This window comes from Thamnophis elegans, chromosome 2 (assembly GCF_009769535.1).
Source record: "Thamnophis elegans isolate rThaEle1 chromosome 2, rThaEle1.pri, whole genome shotgun sequence".
In the NCBI taxonomy this organism is placed as follows: domain Eukaryota; kingdom Metazoa; phylum Chordata; class Lepidosauria; order Squamata; family Colubridae; genus Thamnophis; species Thamnophis elegans.
The window spans coordinates 27,871,028-27,898,404 of NC_045542.1; the positions used below are offsets into that span (position 1 = coordinate 27,871,028).

At 40.0% G+C, this 27,377-nt stretch overlaps 1 protein-coding gene across 1 annotated transcript in view; it reads right to left on the reverse strand.

The window, feature by feature from the left end:
• TIMELESS (timeless circadian regulator) overlaps positions 1 to 27,342 on the reverse strand; it is a 52,849-nt gene extending 25,507 nt beyond the window's left edge. The window contains exons 1-15 of the mRNA XM_032212371.1: positions 27,105 to 27,342; positions 16,505 to 16,630; positions 15,916 to 16,069; positions 13,420 to 13,534; positions 12,979 to 13,041; positions 12,712 to 12,813; positions 11,758 to 11,913; positions 9,973 to 10,106; positions 7,528 to 7,615; positions 5,637 to 5,816; positions 4,385 to 4,602; positions 4,127 to 4,230; positions 2,975 to 3,144; positions 1,581 to 1,709; positions 411 to 562 (exon numbers count right to left, since the gene is read on the reverse strand). Coding sequence (XP_032068262.1) covers positions 411 to 562; positions 1,581 to 1,709; positions 2,975 to 3,144; positions 4,127 to 4,230; positions 4,385 to 4,602; positions 5,637 to 5,816; positions 7,528 to 7,615; positions 9,973 to 10,106; positions 11,758 to 11,913; positions 12,712 to 12,813; positions 12,979 to 13,041; positions 13,420 to 13,534; positions 15,916 to 16,069; positions 16,505 to 16,601 — 1,862 coding nt within the window. The 5' untranslated portion in view covers positions 16,602 to 16,630; positions 27,105 to 27,342. The remainder of the gene's footprint in view (positions 1 to 410; positions 563 to 1,580; positions 1,710 to 2,974; positions 3,145 to 4,126; positions 4,231 to 4,384; positions 4,603 to 5,636; positions 5,817 to 7,527; positions 7,616 to 9,972; positions 10,107 to 11,757; positions 11,914 to 12,711; positions 12,814 to 12,978; positions 13,042 to 13,419; positions 13,535 to 15,915; positions 16,070 to 16,504; positions 16,631 to 27,104) is intronic.
• Between the last annotated feature and the right edge of the window lie 35 nt (positions 27,343 to 27,377).

Below are 27,377 nucleotides of genomic sequence, written 5' to 3' on the forward strand. Positions count from 1 at the left end.
TCTACCTTAAACCTTTCATTTAACTGTGCATATAAAAACAATTGAAAATTGCTCGCTTGATTTCATCTTTTTATAATAGTCTTATTCGTTAAATAAGACTGTTAATCGGATTTTTACTTTTAAAAAAAAGTCTTAAGCTTGATGTTTTGAAGAACCATAAAATTGGAAGGGTTCATTTGAAACCATTGAGAGCCTCCTCCTCTGTGCAGGAATTCAGAAGATTCTGAATTATGTGTTGATGACCAGACTCCGCTATCCAATCATTGTCCTTCTAGACCCATTTCCAGCTGCTGGAGAGCAATAACCTGGCTGAATCAGGATAAGATATTGCTCTGAACTGTTTACAGATCTGCAGTTTTTATCTGAAAGCTAAAGGACACACAGTTGCACCTTTAAAGTTGCTCTCTTACCTTGCTGAGCGCAAGAGTGAGAGTGCTTCTGGTGCCTGGCCAGTTAATAAGCTGTCCTGGATACGTGTCATGGCCTCAGCTCGCTGCTCCTCTAACGGAACTTCTGATGCGGCATCAAAAGGAATGACATCATCTGGAGGTGACTCAAAATCCTGGCAAGAAAAGGTATTGGATGGAAGCCTGTGACAGCAAGATCCTTTTTGTTTTTTTCTCAACAGAAATAAATTTCAGCACAAAATGTTATACATCCAAACAAAAGATTCTGCATTTTGCTATAGTCAACAAACGAATTTCAGTTAACCAAAGCAAGTTTTACGCAGGTGTAAATTAATCAAGAATAAACTGGAACGGCATGGAAATGCACAGGAATGACTTGAAAAGGATGGAAAAGGCAATAGCATCATTTCTTCTAGCCCCCTTTTATGACGTTTCGGGAAATAGCACTAACTTGTAATTATTAGGAAGAACCATTTTAAAAGGTCAGCTTGTTGTAGCAAATTGTCAAACTGGGCTCAAAGGATAAAAAGTTGGGAAGAAAAACTTGGCATTGAAAGCAGTCTAGCAGCAAGTTGCTAAAATGAACTATGTAAACAAAAGGAATTAATACCTCCACCCACCATCAAATCGCTTTAGAGAAAGGGGAGAAGGATCTAGTGTTCATATTCCTTCTACAAAGGTTGATCTGGAAACAAAGTAACACAATTTGCACAGCAGCAAAAAACTACAGAGATATCCAGGAGAGCTCTTCTTTTGTTTGCAAGGGTTGTGTGCTATTGAAGATGTATCTCTCCCCCCACCCCCCCCACACCCAAGATGTCACAATGGGTCTTTTTTCCATAGCTCATTTACAAAGAATTCATACAAAGGTTTGTAGGACTTTTAGGGAAAGGCTCAGCCAGAATATTTGTGCTTTGTATGCAGAAAGTAATAGGTTCCAGCCCTGGTACCTCCGGGCAGAAGAAAAGACTCTTCTCTGAAAGCCTAGCCTTTGCCAATCACCTCAACAAGTGCTCAGCTGGCACCTTCTGCCACTTGAATCCTATCTTGTTTTACAAGACAAGATGCCCAAAAGGAGAAGGACATCTGCTCATTGTGAGCAAGATGGGAACCCAGAAGCCCTGACATCTGCACTCTGAAGAGCCAACTTCCTGCCATCTAGATTAATCTTACCTTTATGCACTTATCAATTTGCTCCATCAGCTTTGGCCACACCTCTTCCAACTCTTCAGGAGTTTGGGGTTGCACCCCAGGCCGAGCAGAACGAGCCTTTGACTTCTTTTTCCTCCTGTAGTTCTTGTTCTGCAGCAAAACAAAACAGTTTCTGAATCGTGCTTTGAGAAAAGAGAATAATAGAAAAGAAGACTTATTTGCCATGTTGATTGGGGTCACTGAGAACTTTACTTCAGCAACATCTAGAGGGCCAAAGATCCTCCAGCGTTAATCTAGATTCTATTGTGTTTCCCCGAAAATATGGCATGTCCTGAAAATAAGGCCATGCCGGATTTTCGGGGTGGGCAAAAATATAAGCCCTCTTCCAAAAATAAGCCCCTTGGACAACCCCTTGGACAACTCCGGCCAGGCAGAGCGCCACTCACCGACCTAGCAGTATCCCAAAGGCACCAAGCTGTGGGAGCCAGGGGTGGAGAACAGGCGCTGGTAGAGCTTGGTGCCTTCGGTATACCACTAGGTCAGTGAGTGGCGCTCTGCCCGACTGGAGAAGGGAGGTTGCCGAGCGGCTACTCGGGAGTATGGTCATCTCATGGCTGCTGTTCACCCCTGAAACTTGCCCACGCCCTTCTGTTCCTGCGCCAGGCTCTTCAGGAGTCCACTCGCAAAAGAGCAGCCGCCCGGCAACCCCAAAACAATAAATAGCAATAACAATAAAACACAGTAGGTAGATTCAAACTCAGCTTTCTATATGGCATTGGCTAAGCTGCTCTCTCACAGATCAAACTGCTCCAGTTAGGTTCCTTAGAAAAGAAAGACCCTTGGCTCCATTTAGGTGAAGGGATAGGTTTCTTTTACTAAAGGTTGCTGGCTGCAGTTAAGTCAGGCTAGAACTAAGATTTCTGTGCAAAAGATTATAGATTTTCCCCTTCATCCCAACCCCCTCCCCCCCTTGAACGGTTTGTCTTCATCCAATGAGGAGCTGGCATAGGTGTTTTGAGAATTACTGAGATGTTTCAGGCAATCCGCATTCCATTCTCCGGGTGCATGGCCTTGAGAACTGGCACGATCGGTGTTTTCCTGGTCTTCATCAAGCTGTCATGCCCCCCTCACTATTTCCCATTACATCCCCATACAAGTTTATTGCCCATTTATCCTCCCCACCTCCAACTTTGGATGGCAGGATGCTGGCAAGGCGCAGAGCCCAAGATGGCAGAACTGACACCAACCACTTATGGGGAACATAGTAATGAAGGAAGGAAGCCATTAGCTTCTTGAAGAAAAAATCGGCTAACAGTGAAAAGAATAAATATGTACACTGACCAAAAAAATTCCTAAAGAAATAATTGGAAATTCAAAGGAAAGGAAATCAAATCAATCCCCATACCCCAAAATACCTGGACCACTAGGTTTTTTCTCCCTTTGCAAAATTTCTCCAGCATCTTCAAGTAAAGATGAGTTGTCTCCACCAGATCTCTCAAAAATGACTTGGGTTGCTTTTTCTCATCAAACTTACGGAAAAGAGTGAGGAACAGCTCCCGATATTCCATCAAGTAGAAAATGTTATCTAGAGGAAGGAAGTGCTTGTCATTAGTTTCATCCAAGCAAAACCAACATTCCCTATATAATGGAGACGGAAAGTAATAATAAAGTGGTAAGATTTTCCCCTCTCCCCAATGTAGTTTAATTTTGGGAACCAAAAGGCCAATGTTGCTTTTCTCGATTCTCTATTTGCTCAGCAAATATACTTTTAAATGTATTTGCAGAGCAAATTATTCAATCTGATAAGAAAAACATGGAGGCTCCTAGGGGTACCAAGTTCAATAATAGAGAACTGAGTATATGTTCAGAAGACTACGACTTCAATTTATAATATCTTCAGGGAATGGCTAGAAAACTCCTGTTTTGAATGATATATGCAACACTATAAGGGTTTAGCACTGTTAAACAGATTAGAACGATGTAGTGGAACGATGTTGTATGTATGATTTCAATATATAGAATATTTTGTTTAAAATGTAGGAATAATAATTGAACTATTGATGCAAAATGAGGTTGTATGTATGGATTCAATATTTAGAATATCTTGTTTAAAATGAATGAATAATAATTACAGTTGAAAAATTGACATATAACAATAATGTACTCATGTTTATCTAATGAACAATTTGTGATTTGATATATAATTCTAAGTGGTGACCATGGAAAGGACGCACAAAATCTTGCAACCAAATGAACGCTATATGAAATGGAAGGAGGTTGTATTTGTTTTATATTTTTGTTTGTTTTTGTTTGTTTAAAAATAAAACAAAAACAAAACAAAAACAAAACTCCTGTTTAAAATGCTTCAACTAAGTTGCCCATTCGTGTTAAGAGTTCTGGACCAAAGATTTATCTGTGAGCCTCTCTCTCCAAGCAAATGTAATTCTGAGCCTTTCCCTGAGAATAGGTACAGATTACAATTGGTTTCTACTTCCAGCAGAAAACCTAGAATGTTATTCCAGGAAATAACTTGATATATATAAAAATGAAAATGAAAAAAACTTCACTCTTAAGGACGTGGCTGCTGTTGCGCACAGCTTCTTCCTGGGAACGGTCCATTTCATGCATAGTCATCAGCAATTCTTGGTAAGCCTTGAGAGCCAGATGCATTCTGAGAGACAAGGAAAAGAAGTTGAAAAGCAGGAATTCATCTGACTTTGTATAGGGAGATGAGAAAAATGGCATTATTTAAAAGTGCACAGGCAAACAGAAAAAGAAAGTACAAGAATTCCACGGAATACTCCATAGTGAGAAGGTCCTCTCACCTTTTAGACCAAGAGGTGATATCCTTCTTATCTACAATGCTCATTTCATAGTAGTTGGTCAGACTCCTTTCAATGAAATGGAAGGTCCGAACACCAACCGTCTCAGAAACCAGTTGAGGCTGGAAAGAAGAGGCCCGGTTGAAGGCCATGAAAAAGGCGATAGCCCATAAGTAGTAGGTCTCATCATGCTGTTGGGCCTTTTCCCTGAGCAAGTGATCCTGGGGAAGGAAAGAAAGAGAATGTCCAAGGCCACCTATCACCTCATACGTAGCCTCTGTTCTTTTGGCTCCCTATCAGATGCACTTAGTTCTAGTATACAAGCAGATCTGAAAGGCCAAGGCAATTAAAAACCCTAAAATGCAAACAAGGGAGATTAAACAGGTGTAAAACAACATTTAAGACTTGGAACAGTAACAGTACAGCAGTCTGCAGCCCTGGTGGCACATAATGGTTAGAATGCAGTATTGGAGGCTAACTTTGCCCATAGCCAGGAGTTCAATTCTCACCAGCTCAAGGTTGACTAGGCCTTCCATCCTTCTGAGGTCAGTAAAATGGAGACCCAGATTGTTGGGGACAATAGGCTGACTCAGTAAACTGCTTAGAGAGGGCTGTAGTGTAAAACACTATGAAGTGATATATAAGAATATGTGATTAAATTGGTTCAAATTCATATGTAGCAATAGCACTTAGCTATTGCTACAAATGAATTTGAGCCAATTTAATCACATAATTCCCCAACAGTTGTTAAAGGAACGGCAGAATTGGGGGGAAATATTTGGTGCCCTTCTAAGAGAAAGAATTTCTCATAGGGGAGAAATTTACAACTGGGCAAGAAATTACACTTTTTTACTCCCCAATCTATCTCCAAAGATGGCAGAATATCAACACAGCCTTAGATGTTGAATACAATATAAATGGAAGGGATCCATCAAATATACTGATCTTTAACGTTAAAGGAAATATCCTGCATTTTAATAACCTCCAAGAACTTTCCACTGTGGATAAGGAGCAATGATATTCTTATTCTTCCCTTTGGCACTAGAGGAGGAACAAGAATCACTGAAGTGCAAAAATTTGACTTCTAATAACTCCCACCTGGGTACAAATTGGCTCAGTGAAGCCACCCTAATCCCAATGAATCCGATTGCTGCCCTGTCCTATAAACAAGGGCTGTAGATGGCTAAGATGTCTCTCTCTTCTCTTTTATGGCCCCCTGCATTTGGCCAACTCCTCACCTGAAACCCATTCTCACCTTGACCAGGTACATGAGACGATTGTAACAGTTTTCCAAGAACTCCACACAGAACTCATGGAGGAAGCGGCGCACGTTTAGGGCGGAGCGGCGAGGAGGTCCTTCACCATCACTGGCAAGCTGCCGCCTTTTTGGCACCCGGCGGACCTCCTTGCCCAGATCATGGCTGTAGTTCTTCACCTGTCCAGGAATGGGGCAGAATATGAGTAAGATGGAAAGAAGGGGAAACACAGATTCAACGCCTTCCATCTTAGTTCCAAATAGTAGCAGATGGAAATGTCTATGGCGGTTGTCAGTCATCCAGGTCATGGTTGTCTCAAAGGTGCTTTTTCAAGAAGAGAACAAACCGATCAGGACAAGATTCAGCAGTCCATGTTCATTTAAAAGACAAAGGCCACTCTTCTGAAGACAGCAAAGTCTACATTTTGGACAGAGAGGACCTCTGGTTTGAAAGAGGGGTTAAAGAGACCATCTAGGTCAAAACTGAACAGCCCTCTCTCAACAGAGGGAGAGGGATACAATATCATCTATCTCCAGTCTATAACACAGTCCTTTCAAGAATTCCAAGCAGGTCCCACACTCATTTGCACTCAGGTAACTCTGACAACACAGATAAACCTCCAGGTGGCCTCAACAACTCTATAAAAGAATGCAAATAACCAGTTGACTGCAAGGAGCATAAATCCTTCCATTCCTCACCATCCAGTCACAGCTGAAGAACCTTCTTGGACGACAAGCAAAACATCTTCAAAAAACCCCTCCCCCCAAAAAGTCCACTTGCCTCTTGAAAAGGCACCTTTGGGACTACCAGATGGAAAGTTTACCATGGGTATGTTGTTTTCTGCAGAAAAATTTTCATTTCTTAATAAAGTGTAGATATAATATTAGACAGCTTGGCAATTATGTTTTTCAAGTGATCATCTTCAGTGAGTATGCAACATACATAAATGACATTAATCAGAACATTTTCTAATGCACATTACAGTTTCTATAAAAATTAGCTTTATCTAGAGCAGGTGTGTCAAACTCGTGTTGTTACAGCGACGTGTTGTTACACATGACATTTCACAACTTTCCCCCCCTTTGATAAATCAGGCATGGGCATGACCAGCAAGTGACACATTTGGCCCGTGGGCTGCGAGTTTGACAGCCCTGATGTAGAAGGTCTAATCCAGCCGCCCCCAATCTTTCGGGCACCAGGGACCAGTTAAATGGAGGGAGGTTTCTCCATGGAAAAACTGGAGGTGGGGCATGTTTCGCATCCTGCCTGGATCCCGTATATGTTCGGAAGGGGCTTCGCTCACATGTGCTGCCCTATTCCTAGTGGTCCGCGCCTCAGTGGTTGAGAACCTCCCGTCTAATCTAAACGTATATGGTCTGCTTGGCCTAGAAAACATGGTTGATGATGGTGCAATTACTTCTTTACAATTGTGGATTGATCTAGATTATAATCCGGTAGTCTTATGAGCTAGGGAAAAGAAGCTCTGAAACTTGACCTCAACCAACTGAATATGCTAAGAAAACTGGAAGCCAACTTATAAAAAAGGAATGAGCTGCTCAGGGGCCTTTATTGGTGTAGGATGTCGCTGGTGTAGGAAGTCCAGGAATTTCTGAACGCATAAATGATGGCACAGGGGACTAGAAAACCTAACAACTGTAGTCGTCTTATATTAACACTTTCAGTGAGAGTTACTGCGACAAAGCTTTAGATAGGCAGATTTGAGGACAATCCATGTGCCCATAGCATCCCATGCTTTCTTTTCTCCATTTCCTATAAGTGCAAAAAGTAGTGTCACACTTTTGAAGAAATACCTTCAACATTACACAGATGTGCATCCTGAAAAAAATCCACCCTCTCCAGCCTTGCACATAGTAACTTGAAGTGACTTACGTTGTGTAGCCCCTTGTGCATCACCACATCTCTGTCCCCAATAGCTTTCAAGCCCTGAATAACATAACAGCCACCAAAGCGAGAGTGTCTAAGGGAAAAGAAAACAGGTAAAAGTGTTTCAACTACATATTGAAACTTATTCCAAAATCATTCAACAAGGAATTCCAAGCTGATTCATTCAGTTCAAATCCAAGGCCTAGTTTTGTATATTTTTTAGGATTTCAGAGAATCAATTCTCTGAATTGATTCTTTTATCAAAATACCATCTTTTGAACAAGATTCAACAAGAAGAAGCAGAAACTGAGTTTAGAGAAGGCCAGACTACTTCTGGCTAACCTACCCAGAGTTTACTTTGGTAGCAGCTGTTTTGCTGTTATGCAGGCAATAACTATAGTCAATTCCCTCTGTCCATTTCTGTCTCTTAAACATTGTCCAGTGAAGCATGCATGATGAGAACCAACTGAAAGTGTGCTGGACTTCATTCTTGCAAGATTCCTTTTCTCCTGCACAGTTCAACCCCATTCTATCACCAGTATTGAAATGTTTATTCATGTGTTCTGGCAGAATTAATGAGATGATAACGATATACCTAATCAGCTAGTAATTTCTGGTCTACATAAAGCTGTGGAATTTACAAATTTGTATCTAAACCTTCCTTAGTATGGAAAGCTGAAAACAGTTTATACTCTTTTTTTCCTTCCCTCTTCTTCTGTTTCTTGATCACCCAAATTTTAAATATTTTGATAAACCAGTGGTTCTCAACCTTTAATCCATGGACACTTTGAGGGCCACAATGTTATCAGAGGGTCTGTGAAGGCTTGAAGAAATGTTATAATTTAAATTTTGAGTTAAGTCTTGGTGATCCATGGCCAGGCTCTGTGGCCACAGAAGGTCTATGGTGAAGAAAAGGTGGAGAACTATTGAGATAAACAATCTCTCTTCAGCAAATGGGAAAATGGATTATTGTACAGGATTAGAAACTTGGCTTCTGTGGGACATCTATTCTGTTGAATATATTCTTCAGAAAAAGCAGTCCCAAGTTCTACCTTGATTTCACATGAGCAAGTGTGCTAATTTATGAATCATAACAACCTTAACAAATGAATCATTTGTGAAGGCTGATACCTATCTATTTATTTCAAATCAAAGATAACTCCTCAATAATAAATACATTTTTTTTTCAAATACAATTTAGTCTCCTGAAATCTTAATGCATACAAAATAGGACTTTTGATCTGAACTGAATTCATCAGTTTAGAACTCCTTGTTGAATAAAAAATAATTCTGGATCTTATTTGGGAAATTCATCAAAAATAGATTGTAAAGATTAATTGCAAAAATATGTAAAAAAATAGTGACAGATTAAATTTATGAACCATGACATTCTGACTCTGACGCCAAAGCCAGGGGACTAAATATTTACACAGGCTAAAGAGCCGTCTTTTGCAATGGAAAGTATTATTCATGCTCCCTTAAACTGCATTGAAACAATTAAAAGACTTTCTAAATTGTGCAAGGGGATTTTAATCAAATCAACACATATTTTCATCTTTAATGATAATGGGCACTTATTTTGGTTTAAGACTTATTAGAAAGTGGGAACATTGCACAATTTCAATAACTAACACTAGTGCTGCTTTCTATACAATTTCCCCAGTTTTCTCAAAGTTTGCAGGATGTTCTTTGATGTTGTTTCATTTTCAGTGCCATTGCTGTGTTTAAAAAGATGTGGTGTTTATTGTTTGCAGAGCTTGAGCAGGAGGTTTATACACCATAAAGGGGCTCAGAATCCGAATTAAGTAAAGGTATTTGATTCTGGCACCTTTCCCCCTTTAAAGGGCTACTGATTAAAGAGGGGTGTTTCTTTGGGTGAAGGGTTGTAGTAACAAATGTTACAACATTTGTAACACTCTTGTTGCCTCCTTAGCTCAAACACACAGGCTTCTGTGAGCCTGTGCATCAGTTCATTCAAGAATCGACTGATATGTAGGTTGCTTTGTCATTGTGTATTTTACTGTTCTATTATTTTACTTCTGTTTACACTCCTTTCATTTTTCTTCCTTTTTATTATTGTAAGCTGCCAAAAGTAGTCCCATGGTGAAATAGATGGCAAATAAATTTCATAAACAAACAAACAAACAGGTACAAGAAGAGTGCCCCAAATAGATTCTGCAGCATCCCTGCCTGCTTAGCATCTGAATATTGTATGAGAAACCATGGCTGGGATTGTAGTAAAATGATCTTTGCGGGAAAGAAGTGGGGGTGGGGGGTTGGAAGGTTGCTCAGCCATTTATAAAGAAGGGGAATGGGCTTTCTTTGTTAAAGGTTACAGACTGAGTTCTTGACTTTTAAAGGATGGCAGAACAAGGAATAGAGAGGATCCTTTTTTTTTTCTTCCTCAGTGACTTTGACTGGGAAAGCCAAGTGGGAGACCTCCAACCTCACCTGGTACTTCGCTGGAATACGCGGGTCTTCTTTTCAGCTTGTTCCCTCTGTCTCAAGACTTCCAATTCTGCCACATCTATGCTCTGTTCCTTGGCTGAACGGGTCTGCCCTGTGGCTGCCAGCAGCTCTGGATTCTATTGGGAACAATTTTCTTCCAGCAAAGCAAACTGTGCTTGTTCCCTCCCTTCCCTTAAATGCCTGCACCCCAGCAGAAAGCAAGCCAACAGAGGTTGCACTGGATAAGGAAGCTTTTGTCTCCCCACAAACAGCAAAACTTTAAACGTTAATCAAATGTTTCATTAACAATAAATTAGATTAAAAGTTAATTTTAAAATGTTAATGACAACAGCTGTTCTAAGTTAAGGAACCACGATAGTCTGACTCTGGCCAGCCAGAACCAGAGGATAAAAATGTAACATGCGCTAAAGAGCCATCTTTTCTAATAAAAAGTTGAACTATCGATCTTGAACTATCGACAGTCCAACCTCTTTTCAACCTCCTTTTCCCTCTTCCACTTTCTGAAGCTATAAAGGTAAAAAAGTAAAGCCGTTTCTGTGGATTTTACCCTGATAGTCATGACCGACCTTCAGGGGTAGTATTCACTTCCATTTCTTAAGCCAAAGAGCCAGTGTTGTCCAAAAACATTTCTGTGGTCATGTGGCCAGCATGACATCACCATAACATAGAGTGTGCGGCAAAACATGGAACACTGTTACCTTCCTGGATGTTTATATGTGGAACCTATTCATCTACTTGCATTTGCATGCTTTCAAATTGCTAGGTTGGCAGGAGCTGAGGCAAGTGATGGTGGCTCACTCCATTTTGCAGCATTCAAATTGCAGAGCTGTAGATCTTCAACGGCAGGGGGTCTCTAACTCCTGGGCCACAACCCACTATGGGGCCATGGTCTATTTGGAACTGGGCCACACGAGCGGCAGGCCAGTGCGCACATGTGCAACACAGCTCAACTTGCCCAAGCAGCAGACCAGCATGCAAATGTACACACGAAACTCAACTTGCGCAAATGGCAGGCTGGTGCGCGTTCATACGCCTGCGCAGCTCAGCTTGCAGACGTTGAGCTGCATGTGCCTGGACACCACCCCACCACTTGCATGTTGAGCTGGACATGCATGTCCATACCAGCCTGTTGATCACGCAGCCTGATTCTCCCTCCACCCAGCTGGGTCTCCAAGCCTCAAAGGTTGGGGACCGCTACTCTAAGACTCAATGTTTTAGCCATTGAGCCACCGGATCCCCTTCTGAAGCTATAAAAAAAATTCAAGATTCCTGGAAATTCCTTTGGAGTTCCAACCTAGAAACATTGTTGCATCCTTTGCTGTGTTTCTGCCCGTGACCCGTCAAAACCGCGCTCGACTAAGCTGCGCCCGATTAAACCGCGTCGCTGACGTCATCAACAGGGCGACAACAGCCAGTGCAGAGAAAGAAGAGCGCTTTAAATAGTGCTTTGAAAGCAAGCCGATTCAACTTGGGGTAAGGGTTAGGTTTAGGGTTAGGTTAAGGTTAGGGTTAGGTTTTAGGGTTAGGGTTAGGGTTAGGGTTAGGTTAAGGGTTAGGTTTAGGGGGTTAGGCTTAGGTTTAGGGGTTAATTTTAGGTTTAGGGTTTACAGCGTGCTTCTGTCTCCGCGTTGTTGTCGCCCTGTTGATGACGTCAGCGGCGCGGTTTAGTCGGGCGCGGTTTTGTGGTAGAACCGTTTCTGCCACCTGCAGATATTTCCCACCCTATCCCAGCCTTCATTTCCGGTCCGAACAGACTTGCTTGCTTACCTGATCACGGAACATAAGGGAGATTATCTCCAGCACGTGCAGACTCCACTGCTGTTCACTCGGGGAGCTGGCCAAGAATTTGAGCAAATCATCCATCCCGCTGATGTGCATAGCCCAGAGCACCCGGTCATGGATGTTGGCATCATCATCGATGTTCTATGGGAGAGATCAGATAGGATTAACCATTAGAATACAGGTAGTCCTCGAGTTACGACCACAACTGAGTCCTAAATTTATGTTGCTAAGTGTAACACTTAAGTGAGTTTTGCCCCATTTTACGACTTTCCTTGTCACTAAGTGAATCATCACACACATTGAGCATGACATGGTTGTTAAGTGAATCTGGCTTCCCCATTGACCTTGCTTGTGAGAAGATTGCAAAAGGTGAACAAGGTGACTCCAAGACACCGCAATTTATTAAGCTTAAGGCATTCCCAACCCCTAAAAGAAACACTGAGAGTTATTCAACAATACTGCAGGGAGTTGTTGAGATAATGCAGATGAAACACTGAATAGGAAACTCCCGATTATCTGAATGTCGTCAACATCACTGTCATTCCTGCCTGACTTCTGCCCTTGCTAGTCTGTATTGTTCAATTACATTTGAATAAATTGTTTTGGCAACTGTCCCTTCAACTGTGGGCTGGTTAGTGAACAATTCCATTCCCAGGGTTTTGACCTTGAAGGTATGATGAGTAGTTAGCCTTCCCCCCTCCCGACTGGCTCCTTCCACCCATAATTCATGGCGGATTGGAAGCTAGCGAATGAGAAGTTCAAGAAAATGATGGCAGTCCTGACTATCACCTACAACAGCACCAGCTAGTATAACTCAATGAGGGAGGAATTTGGGATGCCCAGGTTCCTCTCATCTGCAGTTATATGCTTGTATTTTCACTCCAGGCATCATTCAAGGCTGGCATTTGCCAGCATAATGCCAGCCTTTCACTCCATTACCTTCTCTTCTTCAGGATCTGCTGGCACATGTAACACATTGCGCACCAGAAGCAAGATGCGCTCAATTAACAGGTTATCTTCTTCTTGGCGCTGTTCCCAGTCCTAAAATGAGAACGATCATAGGAAACATACATTTGAGAGCACATGAAAGAGATAAACTCAAGGAGGCTGTTGTCTTCACTGCTCCCACCCCAGTCTTGATCGACAAAATCTTTGTCTTCTTTCACAACCCTTTTGACCTGGGAAATGGGTCGAAATGAAACTCACCAGCTGCAACAGTTCATACAGCTTCTCACTTAACAGTCCAAAGACCTTATCATTGGCAAATGCCTGAAAAGAATGAAGAAAGAAGAAGAATGTACTGCATTAGGTTCCCGTGAAAACAGAAACACACACACACACACACACACACACACACTCAAAGCAAGCTACAAAAACTTGATATGTAAAGTACAATCTGCTTCTTTCCCTTATTTGCCTTTAAGGTTTTTTTTAAAAAAACTTCAATCCTTTGCCATTATTCAAATTAGCTGCAATCTCAGAAGCTACAATTCTTCTTTCCTTGAAAGATCTTCAGTTTAAGCACAGCAAAACTTATTGTAAAAAGCTTCATGTGCACTGAGGCTTGGAAAAGCAAGGTCTCACTGCCTCATAATCCTGAAATCCCACAAAAAATGGAATAGGGACTAGAGGAGACCTCCCACTTACTTCTTTATAGCCCTGCAGGTAAGAGACAGTCTGTAAGAAGTGATGGCGAAGGTTAAGGTCCTGGGGAATTTTTCCAAAGCAGAGGATAGCTGGTTGGGTTAAATTCACCATTAACCTAGGAAAATAAAGAACCTTTGTCAATGATTGTAACATAAAGCCAATTTAATCGTGTTGTCATTAAACCGCTTCAGTATTAAAACTCTTCACAAATATCTTAAAGCTATACTAATTTCCCACTGACAAAATTAAAGCAATGAATACATTTCTACACTGATATATTACATAGTCCTTAGCTAATTCATTGGAGTGGCTTCCTCAGTATTTCATTTTTTGTAAGTATTTTTCAGCAGTGAATTCCTATATTAGACACAGTTCCAGTTCAGGATTTGGTTCAGTTTTAAATTTAAGTGGATAAAGGCTTAATCCAGACTGCGCTCACCATGTGTGACAAACATGGGATTTAAAAATAATCTGGAGATTCTTTCTTTAAACCTATAATATATTGGCAGGGTAAAGGGTTTAATTTTCTAAATAGGCCAGACTTCTTATTTTTCATTCTAACGTCCAATCTAGATTGCCTTCACCTCCAGAGATAATAAAAATTGGTATGGCAGCTGCATTGTACACATTTTAAAATTTGGTTCTTTAAAGGATATTAGTTCCTCCTCCCAACACAATTAAAGTAGTCTCCCTCTATAGCTATGCCATATCCTGGCCTGGATTTAGATTAATGTATAATTGGTTTTAATCAAAAACAAGAGATGAGAAGCCACCATATTCTGCTGAAAAATGGATCTGTTTAGCTTTGTTGATTCTGTGAGGGCTAAAATAAGAAGAATGAACTGGTTTTATTCAGGACATCTTTTCCAAACTGCCTATCCTCCTGGTGTGTAGACTTCAATTCCCAGAATCCTCAGCAATGGGCTGGGGATACAACAGATTATTTGGGACTATATTAAGATTTACCGTATTTATCGGCGTATAACACGCACCGGCGTATAACACGCACCCCCCATTTTAACACAAAAATTTGAGTAAAAATTTTTTTCATTAAAAATAAATGACTTGGAAGCTCGGAACTTAATGTTGGATTAAAATTTATAACATTAGAACATGAATTATAACATTAACTCCTCTTAAAAGGCAAATATGAAATGAAAAAACACCTCTTTGAGCAAAAAAACTTAATCAGAATCACTGCTTTTTGGAAAACCAAAAACCTCTTCCTCATCTTCACTCTCTCCCTCTTTTTTCCCTTCCTTCCCCCTTCCTCTTGCCTATCAACTTCATCCTCTTTGTCTTTCTGCTCTTTCCCTCTCTTCCCCTTTTCTTCCTACCTCCTTCCTTCTCCCTCCCTTCTTCTTTTTCTTCCTTTCTTCTTCCATCTTCCTCCTTCTCCTTCCATTCTTTCTCCTTCCATCCATCTTTTCTCCTTCCATCTTCTCCCCCCCTCCCTTCTTCTTTTCCTCCCCCCTCCCTCCTTCCTTCCTCTCCTTCCCTTTCTCACACACAGGAAGGGGAGGGGGGCTATCTAGTCGCTTTCACAGCATAATTTCTTTATCTAACTTTTAAAAAACAGTGTGCAAATCAAACGAGATTTTCGTAACCTGCGAAGCACCAAGTTATATTATGTTGTTACAAATTCGCAGCTACTCCATTCTTTCTGATAGGGAACTACATTTCCCAAGATGCCTCAGGTCCTCAAAGCGCTGAACGCAGCTTTGCAATTGACTCCAGCGAGGCCTGGCAGCCGCCGGCTGGGGTGGTTGTCAGGGCGATGCGGAGCGGACGCGCCGTTTGTTACTGCTTCCAGCAATCAAGACGGAGAAGGGAAGCGACTGAAACGGACGCTGGCCTCGCTCTCCTGCTGCGGCTTCTGTTTCAGTAGGGAAGAAAACTTCCTTTCGCTTCCCGAATTTGACTGGGTCCCGGGGCTTCTGCCGGGCGGCAGAAGCCCGGGAAGCGAAAGGAAGTTTTCTTCCCTATTGAAACAGAAGCCGCAGCAGGAGAGCAGGGCTGCTGCCGGCCGTTTCACCTTGCGCAGCGAATTTGACTGGGTCCCGGGCTTCTGCCACCCGGAGTATCGGCGTATAACACGCAGGCAGGGTTTAAGCTTGCAATTTTAGTTTTAAAACTGCGTGTTATACGCCGATAAATACGGTAGCTAAAATTCTCAGTCATATGATATATTTCAGAAATACACACATTATTCAAACTGACTGTATTTAGATATTAAACAAAACTGCTAGAGCATAGAGAACCATCAATCTCATTTATATCTGGAGCCCTCAATTGTTTCAGACTAAAATTATCATAATCTCTTGCCACTGATCAGAGAGTTTGGCCTTTTGGGACAAGAGAAAACCATGGAATGGATTGTTCCCTGATCTCTGTAATGCACACTCCTTCATTGCTATCTGCTACTGATATTCTTCATACTTAAAACCTATAACCAATAATCTTTCCTCTGACTTTCTTTCATCCTGCCATTCCTACCTGATGACAGCATCAAACAGCTGTTTATCTTGGGGGTACTGGGTGATAATAGGGATGAGGTCATTTTGCAGAATCTGAGCTGCTCCCAGCTGTTGCCGAATATCTCGGGTCTCATCCTCATGGCGCAGATAGCGGATTAAATCTTTCACACTCTCTGGAGGAATTCAAGACAAGTAGAAGAGAACAATTCAAATGGGTGCAAAGTTAGAGCTCACAGAATTGCTATCCCAGGATACGTATTAGTTATACATATACTATAGAAGGAATGGACAAGTGGTTATGCTATCGAACTATAACTCCCATCATAGCAGGCTAGGACTGATGAGAGTTAAGAGTTATAATATCTGGAAGACAACATATTATTTAAATGATAGAGTTGTGGGACTAGGGAATTGAACCATTTTGGGTATCCTGGAGCCCACCAAATAAGGATGACAGGAAGATATTTCCTAATTTTTTCAAAACTAAAACAGAAAGTGCCTTTACAGAACACAAATGTTTCCTACTTCATGATTTAGTCGCCTCCATCTAACAATCAATAGCTTGAGACCCGTACACATTCTCCAATATATACCTCGCAGTCTCTTACCTATACAGTCTGGTTCTTTATGATAGGTGTCCCCTTCTAAGAATCCAAGGGCACTGCAAGTTGCTAGGAGTTCACAATTCATCATGTACAAGTCCATAAATCTCAGACTAAGAAAAAGAACAGAGCCTGCAGAGAACAGAGAGAGTTTTAGCTGTGCAGTTGAATATTCATAAAGCAAGGGAATAACTTGATGAAACAATGAGTACTTGCTCAATATCTACCACAGAAGCCTGCAAAAATCCAAAGAGGTTGTAATGTTAGAGTTTTTAACTAAAGTCAAGGTTTTCTAGGATTTTACATGGGCCTATCCACTGTTGGTGTTTTACATTCCACATCTGGCTTTAAAAGAAATGAGGGAGAGCTAAGCAAACTATCTAGCCTTTTAACTGTTTCTTTCTTAAATTAAAATTATTTCATAAGAATGCTTTAAAATGCCTTGGATGGGGCTGCAATAAGCTAGTCTGTTCCCCCTGTTCATGGACTGCAGACATGATTAATGTTACTACTGTTGAAAGAAATGTCCTTCTGGGTTCGGCTCCAAGTGGGGAAAAAGACACTGGAGACATGGAGGCTGCTTGGAAAGATGGTTTAATGGTGGACAAAGCCACATGGCTTGAGTCCTGAACAGAAAAGGTGATCACATGCTTCAATGTTGAGTGGAGAAGAACAGAAGAAAAAGGGCTGAGATGCTGAAAGTCCCTGGTTTTATGCCCTCTCTGGCCTTCGATCTTGAGCTTGTATTCTGATTGGTTGTCAGACTCCCATGGGGCCATGCAGGGGCAACTCTTTAGGCTGTGTTTTGAATCCAGGTTTGGTTGAGTTCTCAGATGCCATGTGGTGAGTGAGTAAAGGCTGATCGTGCCTTAATCCCATCACCTTGGAGCTGAAGGGGAGAACTCTTTATTATGTAAAGGGAGTGGCTTGGGCATCTTAATGGTGTATTGACAAAGGGGGATGGGCAGAAAACTGCAGGGAGCTACTCTATCTTTAAAACATGTTTCTTCCTTTTCCACATCCAGGGAAATATTCTGCCTTTTCAATATTTCCTAGGATATTTCATTTTTCTGGGAGAGGGCTGGGTGATAACTTCCTACACTACCATATACACATATGTGCAAATAAAGCAAGTTCATAAAAGAAGTTTGAGGTATCTGAAACACACATGAGACCTTGAAGGAACAATATTCACTTCGGGTAGAAATCCTAATTTACAATTAAAACACAGTATCACTTAAACCAGAATATCATAAAATAAACCAGCTTCTTTTATGTCTCTATGTATAATCCAGTTTCCAAATTGTTATAGAGGCAAACAGCAATGTGAGATGTATCATATTATTCTATAGATCTACACTGACATTCTTACCTGAATTTATCCAAGCACATGTGTATGCTTATTTTTGATTCTAGCAATTAACTTCAAAATCAAGTCCCACTAAAATTAACCTTTAAATATGCTAAATACTGTACATGTAGAATTGTACAAAACATGTGTGAATTTTCTGGAAATAAGTATACTGTTTTAAGGCAAAGAAAAGACCTAGAAACTTAAATCAACTGAACACAGGAGAAAATCAGGGGCCATTGGATTGATTCAATTTGGTCCCGTATCGTCCTCCCCGCCAAAGGACGTTATTCACAACAAACCTTCCCATTCAAGAGACATAATACATGAAATGCAGCGAATGTTTTGTAGGGATCTTCAATAATTTGGTTTGATTTCATTAGTGACCATTGAAGTATGTTAGACCAGGTAGGTTAATGCCTGTCTCTAATTTTTGAAAGCAGCAGCCCCATGTTCCCTCTGAAGCTATAACATGACCAAGGAACAAATGCAGCTAGTTTTAAAAGCCGCAAAGTGTTATTATCTTTGTGCCCCTAAATCCTCAGAATTATATTTTGGAATCCAACCCCAAAGCACCACATAGCTCTGCAGTTTTACAATCATATTAACGCAGAGCAAATCAGATAAAAACTTAAACATGTACTAATTCATTAAATGTGCCACTGGCTATTTGATAAACAAGATGAAACCCCTTCTTTGCACACTTTACAGATAGTTCATACTTTCTGTCCACTTATTGTCCTAAAAATTAATTATGTGCCAGATACAACATACTAATACTTCAAGCCCCCTTGCAAGTGACAATTATCTCAGAAAGGAAGTACTGGGTTTATATAATACATCAAACTAGAAATGAAAGATTTGCCTACATGGACATAAACACATATAGTTGGTCTATGATTCAGTGTATCAAGTGAACACAGAAAACTATAGGTAAGAAAGACTTTAGAACTCAGTCAATATATTTGCTTTTTTCCCATAAGAAATTGTCCCTCCTAGTCTGTGGATAGAAAAGTACTTACTTTCTCCTAACAGAAAGAAACAAATAAGCAAAATCTCTCCACTTCCAAAGATAAAGGTTGGTTATCAAGCACAACAAAACATGAGGACTATCAGCTCAGACCCCCCATCAGTTTAGTAAAAACATGTCTAGGACTAAGGAAATCCTGTTTCAAGTCGACTTTCAACCTCGGATGTTTATTATTGCAATTACAAATCAAAATAACAGTCTCAGCCACTGGAGATTTAGGACCATCATTCTTTCAGTATAGCCTTTTTCTTAAAGCTGCTGTTATGGGAGGAAAATTGGAGGAGGAAATGCAATATACATCACCCCCTTCTCCTGGAGAAAAACAGGATATAAATCTAACAAACAAATAATAAAAATACTAAAACAGATATCACCTGCAGTATCCTAACCCCTATGAACCTGGCAACAAAGCACCACTCCTCCATTCTCTGTTCATAGATTCTTTAATGAGCAAAATAAAAGGAAATCAACAAACTAGTTTTCTATACTGATTACAAATGACCTGAGCTTGTACAAATAATAACTAGGCATATATACGTATTTACGTTCTATGTCAAGCTGCTCAGCCTCGATCCCAAACCAGACTGAAATTTAGGGCAACCCACAATCTAAAGAAGATTGCAAGACAGCAAATCATTATTGAGGGCTAAAAATCATAAGCAATAGACTTTTCCCCATCAACTCCAGATAAACCACTGCACAACTTATTTACCAGCCAAATCTCCCTCCTGTGACTTTCATGCACACAAACTCCTCAGGTAAGGTATGGCGGTAATCCTTCCAAACTTCCAGAGGCTATGCAAGAGAGGCAGCCAAACAGACAGACCACTTGGGACAAGAAGTCTGACTGCATCTAGCAAAACCCCGACTCCTTAAAAAAGGCTGTGAGGAGAGGGGGAGGAAGGGGGATTACTTGTTATCTCCACCCACGTTTGACAAGGCAATTCACTATTTCCCACATCTTAGCTCCTGCTTTGTTCAGACTGCTCTCAAGACAACAGCATAACCTGGTTTACATAACTGGTCCACTTACCCAGCCTGCTATAGGGATCTAACCTACTTTCCAACAATCTTGGAGGTAGTAATAACCAAGGTCACAAATGTTGGGAGTATGGTAAATGCGTAGATATACTGCAGAGGGACTTGTTAGAAATACACGAACATTTGGAAGATGAGATAATATTAAGAGGTTGAATTGGGAGACCAAACTCATCAAATAATTTTGGGCCACTCACACTTTCTCAATAGCAACCCCCAGATAATCATTGTGGAAATAAAATTAGGAAAGTACAAGCAAGCCTCAGCTTAACAGTCATTTGTTTAGCGGCTGTTCAGTTACATCACTGAAGAAAGTAACATACAACTAGTACTTGCACTTAAAACTGTCACAGCATCCCCATAGTCACATGATCAAAATTCATGTGCTTGGCAACAAGCACGTGTTTAGGGTAGTTCCAATGTCTAGGAGTCCTTTAATCGTCATTGGCGACCTTCGCAGCTGGCTTCCGACAAGCAAAGTCAATTGGGGGGGGGGGGGACCAGATTCACCTAATGACATGATTCACTTAACAACTGCACTGATTCACTTAACAATGTGACAAAAAAGTACTGGCAGAAAGCAACAACCATCTTGCCCAGCAACAGAAATTCTGGTTCCAATTGTAGTCATAAGTGAAGGACTACTTGTATTAGGGTTGCATACCCCTTAGGAAATAATTCGGAATACAGACTCCAGAGAAGGCAGGAGCAGTAGTGTTTTTGACCATAGTCATGCGGTTGCTTTAAAGAGTTGCAGAATATACCACAATGCAGAAGTGGAACTGCCTACTGCTTTGACATCATCTCCTAAAACCCGTCTACCATAGTCACAATCACCAAGAGGTCCATGAAACTCAACAGCACTGCATTTTTCTTGACAAAAATGCAATCTACTGGTATAATCACCTTGGTTTCAATATTTAATTGACAGGCTTTCAAGATTCTGTTATCATGCCCTACAACAATATAATAGCACTCCTGAAATTCCAGCAACGTATCTCAAAGAATTGACAAATCCAATTTAGCTAGGGTACCAATTAAACCGGGAAGACTCTCTCAGAGGAGACATTTCATAGAACTGTTCTCTCTCTCTCAATTTGGGTATTCCAAAACATCAATTTTCTTCTGCTTTAATCATTCTTCGGTATATGACTTGTGAGCTTTGGATCGTTGTCTTGCTGCCTGACCCACTTTCTCTAGAGGTTTAGTTCATGGAGAGATAGCCTGTTATTTTCCTGTAGAATTTGCTGATGCAATTCAGAATTCATAGTTCCATTAACAAGGGCAAGCTGTCCCGGTCCAAAGGCAGAACAGCAGATCCAAACTAGGCTATTGCCAAACTACATTTCATAGATAGTATGTTCTTGGAATGCAGTGTTTGCCTTTTGCATAATACTTTTCATTCAAACCAAAAAGTTTCATCCATCCATCCACAGAACATTCTTCCAATAGCTTCCTGGCTTATCCAAATAGGTTTTCACAATGTGTACACATGCAGCAATGCTCTTTTTAGAAAGTGTGGCTTTCCCCTTGTAACTGTCATCTGTTCAGTGTTCTGAGGGTGATCTCAGGACATTTGCCAACACAGGAGAAGTATTTAGTTTCTTATATATTACCTTGAGAGTTCTTTGAGAGCTCCCAAAATGTTATACACCTTGCTCTTGGTATAATGTTGTATGAATGGCTACTCCTAGGAGGGCAACAATGATGTTTAATTGCCTTCATTTATACACAATTTGCGTAACACTGGACTGCTTAGAAATAATTTTATAACCTTTCCCAGCCTATATTAACAACTATTTTAGAGATTCTCAGAAATCTCCTTTATTCAAGCCATGACACACTTCCACATCAGTGGTGGGTTGCAGGCGGTATGCCCCGATATGGGTGTACCGGGGCGTGCCCGGAGCACCGGATACTGTTCCGGTACGGTGCTCCGAAGGGCCTGCCCATCCTCCCAATCTCCTTACCGGTCTTTTAAGTCTTTGGCGCTTCCGCACACACGCACGTCATGTACAGCGCCTGCGCGATGCTCCACCGAGCAGCTGGAGCATCACAGAGGCTTGCGGAAGCAGTAAAATGGATGCCGCCAGTTGGAGCGGGATCCGGAACCCACCACTGTTCTACATATATGCATTTGTGAAGATCACAGATGTGATACTGAATATTCAAGAGTCTATTCTTTAAATAAGGCAGGCCTACAGCATTCACATCTGAGTATATCATCCCATTGATTAAAACACCTGACTCCATTTTCTCCTCAATGAATTGATAATCCTAGAGGTTCACATATTTTTGCCATATACAAATAGGTTGCTTTGGATCATTTTGTTCAAGGAATAAATGAACAAGTATAATGTTTTGGCTCAATTGTTTGATTGGGTTTTTCTTAACCTAGTTCTGTGGAGAACATATCACATTTTAGGTCCTATTAACTGGCATGTATTTATGACAGCTGCAGCATTCTAGAGTCAAGGAATGCCATTTACAACTTTCCCAGGAGGCTTCCAACAATCAAAATCAACCGGGAGAAATCAGATTTCCTTAACTGTGTGATTCACTTAACAACTTTGTGATTTATATAATGACTGCAGCAAAAAAGTTCATAAAATTGGGTTCAACTCACATAACAACTGCATCACTTAAGGACAGACATTTGGTCCCAATTGTTGTTGTAAGTCTGCCTGCACTTCTTTCCCACATTTAAAAATAAAATTAAAAACAAGTCACATTCCAACTCACGTTTCATATTTGGAGGGAAGAAAGTTGGGAAAGATTGATAGAACGTATTGACTAATTGCAAACCACCCCAAAAACTGGCTAATAATGGTTAGTTGGTTAGTTCTCCCTCACTACGAAAAAAAAATCACCTTGCTTTAGAATATTGTTTTTAAGATCATCCAGAAACTGTAGTTGTATGGTGATTCAAACATTATACAAAAGATTAAAAGCAACAAGTAAACAACATCAATTTAAAGTAATACCTCAACTTAGAAGAAAGAGATAACTAATAGGAGAACAATTAAGAAAAGCCGAGATGTTTTAAAAAGGCATTGTGTAAATGCTTAAAAACATCTGAACCCTTATTTTTCCTTCCCTGGCAGGTACGGAAAGCGAAAACCATAATGAAAACGCTTTTAAGCAGTAATTGGCCTCAATCGCAACAATACAGCTGCACTGATCCATGACTCTCCTGTGAGCCCCCAAGTGTTCAGGAAGGACAACAATTCATGTGATGTGCAGGAGGTTGAAACCCAGTTCCATTCAAGCTTCTGAGAAAAAGAGGTCCTCTGGAAATGAATGAGATAGGCAAGAGCCTATCAGAAGACGTAGGACTGAGTTACACAACAAACCTCATTCTCCATCGAACGCCTCAATGCTTTGCACTAACAATGCCAGAGAATTTTTTTAAAAAAAAAATGGGTCAAGAAAGAAGCCCTCCTTACCATACTTCCAGAATGACATCAGATCTTTGAAGAGACATGCAAAGCTCAACAGAATTTACAAAGTGCTAAAAAAATGTTTTATTGGTCCAAATTTGACCAGGTACAACAAACTCACAAAGCCTGGATATTGGTCATTTACGCAGTTCTTTATTTTGATTTAATGGATCATTTCCCGGGAAAGGAGTATCCACAAAAACCTGATTTATATTTTACATAATTTACATCATTTGTTTAATTATATTTCATATTTTATGTATTTTGCATCAATTATGTAATTATACATGTGACTAACAGTCAAATGACATAAATTGTAGCAACTATTTTGTTATTTCAAAATAGTTCACAATTCAAACGCACTGACGATGTCTCCTCGAATGGTGACGAAACATGTGCAGAGCTCAAACCAACAGCCTTAACTATTTTGTTGTTTTCGGATTAAGTCGGAAATAAAATTGTATCCATTGCGTGTGAATGGATATGAATGTATGGATCTGAGGACCCTTCATGTATATTTTCTACCATCACCCACCATTTTTATTTATGCAAATCAAATTCTAAAATAAGGGATTAAATTCAAAATGTTTCTCTATTTATAAGATATACAAATACGCACACACATACACACAAAGCAAGAAACCTATTTTATATGTACTAATTATGTGAATAAATAAATAAGCAACATGCTTTTAGATCCTTTGAATTTTTAAATCTTATAATCACAAATAATATTTTGGCATAGGTACCACATATCATGGTTTCAGCACAGAACTCTTTAATATTGTAAATACTAAATACTGTAAATTGCAATGGTATCTAGAAAGTAAAATGAATCTTATGAAGATGTTCTAAATAATTAGTTTAGCTAATCCTCATGCAGAATTCTCAAAATAAGCTACAAGTGAATATGTCCACAGACTTCTGTAAGACAAATAGTTAACTTTATGACTGGGTGATTTCAATCACTGCCAAACACATCATATGAACTTGTCGCCAAGGTGTATAAGATTGGATACTAATACCTTTATTCTGACATTGGATATGGTCGGAATCAAAAATATTTTTCCTGCCGCAAAAAAAGATTGGTCCCTCTGCCTATTTCAAATCCAGAGTTAAAACTCAATTCTATTTTTAAATGTGGGGTATTATTATATCTCAAATGTTTAGATATGAGGTGATTTCACATATCAAAATAGCCAGAACTTCTAGTCAAATACTCCTGTCCTATCAGTTATGATTCAGCAATCTTTTCAAATGTTGATTGCCTAAAAACCAAATGATAGTTAATTTACTTATAATTACATGTACATAAGCTCCACTTAGCCATTTTTATGTCATTATGTTCTACAATATTCTTGTGATGCTGAATATTTTAGAATTTTCATATCTTAAAACTAAATTGATTCCAGTTTATCTACTAGTAGTCTCAAGTAGCCTAATTTCAAGGACATTTAAACTAACAAGAGTTTGGTTTCTCTCAGATTATCACTGACAATTCAGGTCAAAAAAATGTACTTAGAAACCAGGAATCAATTAATCTGACCTAACCTCTTTTGACAATGTAAAATTTGATTTGCAAAACTGATTGGCCAGCATAAATTGTGCTAAGCCTTTCAAATACACAGTTTTTTCTGCTTTCATGCTGTGTAAAGAATCAAGCAAGCAGAGTATTCTGTAGTGTAGTCTTCTGCTGACATTTTAAAAAGATAGCTGTATTAGTCTCTATTTTTTATCAAAAAGAAAGAGTTCTGTGGATCTAGATTTTCTGGGCTAGTTTATACTTCCTAAAAAAGCTTGAATTACATGTGAATATGTGACACATGCATATTTTTCAAGATGTGAAAAGTATATGCAGAGAGATCTGGGGAGGTAGCAATACAGGATACAGTACTGTAATGACATAATGGTGATTTAGATGTACTTTTATTGATGAATGATACTTATTTGTCCCTACTGAAGATACAGGGAGTGTGGAAAGAATTGAATCTCTTAATGAGTTTTACTTTAGCTCTTTTTTGTTGGAGCCTTTGTTCTAAAATTGACACCAGAAGGTCGATGAAAGTAAGAGTTGTATCTTTTAAAAATATTGATGTATTTCCTTGCCGTCTATTCAAAAAAGACACAAAACTATAAATATGTCTGCTAAACAATTCAGTGTGATATATGCCATCATTTACCAGAACAAAAAGTACCTTCCTCTAAAATCCTGTGATCATGTATGAATTTAAAAAAAAAATGGGAACTGGCATAGTGTCAACTTCCATCACCATCATTGTTGAGATTATCTCTTTGTCAACATGATGGCATCTTACCTGTGTTCATTAATTTCATTTCATCTATTGAGCTTGACTTTCCCTCCACCATGTTAATATTTTATTTCTGATTTTTTATTTTTGAAATTTACCGGTATCTGCTGCATTTCCCACCCTAGGCTTATACTCGAGTCAATAACTTTTCCAGCTTTTTGGGGTAAAATTAGGTGCCTCGGCTTATATTCGGGTCGGCTTATACTCGAGTATATACGGTATTCCTCTTCATTTCCTGTTTAAAGAGTACAATTTTGTCCCTCATGAGGCTAACTCGAATCCCTTCCTTTTAATTGAGTTTAAGCAATCTACTTGGACAAGATTTACAGTTGCAAGCATCAGAGATGAATATAATCATTCTACTATGCTAAACAATGGCTGTTAATTACCCAGAATTATAAAGTCTAGTTGTACTTGCCAGGTTCACACAACACACTGAACTATAAACCCGTTTAAGTACAGCAGCCACTACCATCCTACTGGAATTATATTAATATTTTTCAACAACACAAATCCAACTCTTAACTGATCTAAATCAGAAGTAGGAACCCACATCATACTTTTATTACAGGTGTCCTGAATGCTTCATTTCAGCTTTCCCTTAGCGGCCCAAATCTGTCTGATTTGATCCCAGAGAATTCTGTGGCTGCATTTGCATATGTCAAGTTCGCCTAGAGGTACCCATGGTTTACTCTAGCCAGTTTCTCAGAACTTTTAACAACTAGAACTGGGTGCATACCATATGCCAGCAGATTTAAGAGCTGCTTGGCTAACCAGTGTTTTGTGACACACCCAAGATGGTTTAGAGCAGTGGTCACCAACTGGTGGTCAGTGAGAAAATTATTTTGGTGGTCCGCAGAAAAATTGTTTGCATTTTTATATTCCACTATATATTATTTATCTTTTTAAAAAATCGTATTAGTGGTTCGTGGGATTTAAAATTATGAATTTAGTGGTCCCTGAGATCCAAAAAGGTAGGTGACCCCTGATTTAGAGTACTTCCGAATACTCTGTAAATATAGAGGCAGAGGACTACCTCATCCCCAGTCGCCTTTTGAAGGAAAAAAGCACATTTGAGACAATTGTGACCTGGATGATTGAGAAGCTCCACAGACAGTCCACCCCCACCCCCCAAATAAATATAATTCGCATGTCATAATTGTCATCAAACTACCAGCCCAAACCAATCCTGAACATATTTGAGCCTTACCAAAAGAATTTAGCTTTTGGGAAAGGATTGCAAAGCTAATTCAATCGGAAATTAATCTGCACAGAAGTCATTAACTAACACTCGTTTCCTAATAAATGGCCGCTGAACGGGAGGGCACAGAATCCAATGGGACATATATTATTCCGGAGAGAAGAAGCCCCATTAGGGCTTTCTCTCCAATAATCGCTGCACCTCACTGCCCGATGCACAGATATCTACCCAACTTACCAGGCCCTCCATTTGTGCTTTTAGGTCCTGCTTTCGCTGCAGCGGGAGAAGCAGCTGGATCCCGACGTCTTACCGTCCTTCACCGCAGTTCCCGCCTCCTAAACTTGAAATGGCGCTAAAAATGCTCGGTAGCTCTTTTAAAGGGTCGATGCCGACAAAGGAACTCGGTCACAAATTGCTCATTGCTGAGACAAAGCCCATCGAAATAAATCCCGTTCCTTGCCCGGGAAGATCATTTAAGGCAGCGGTGTCCAAACTTGGAAACTTTTAAGA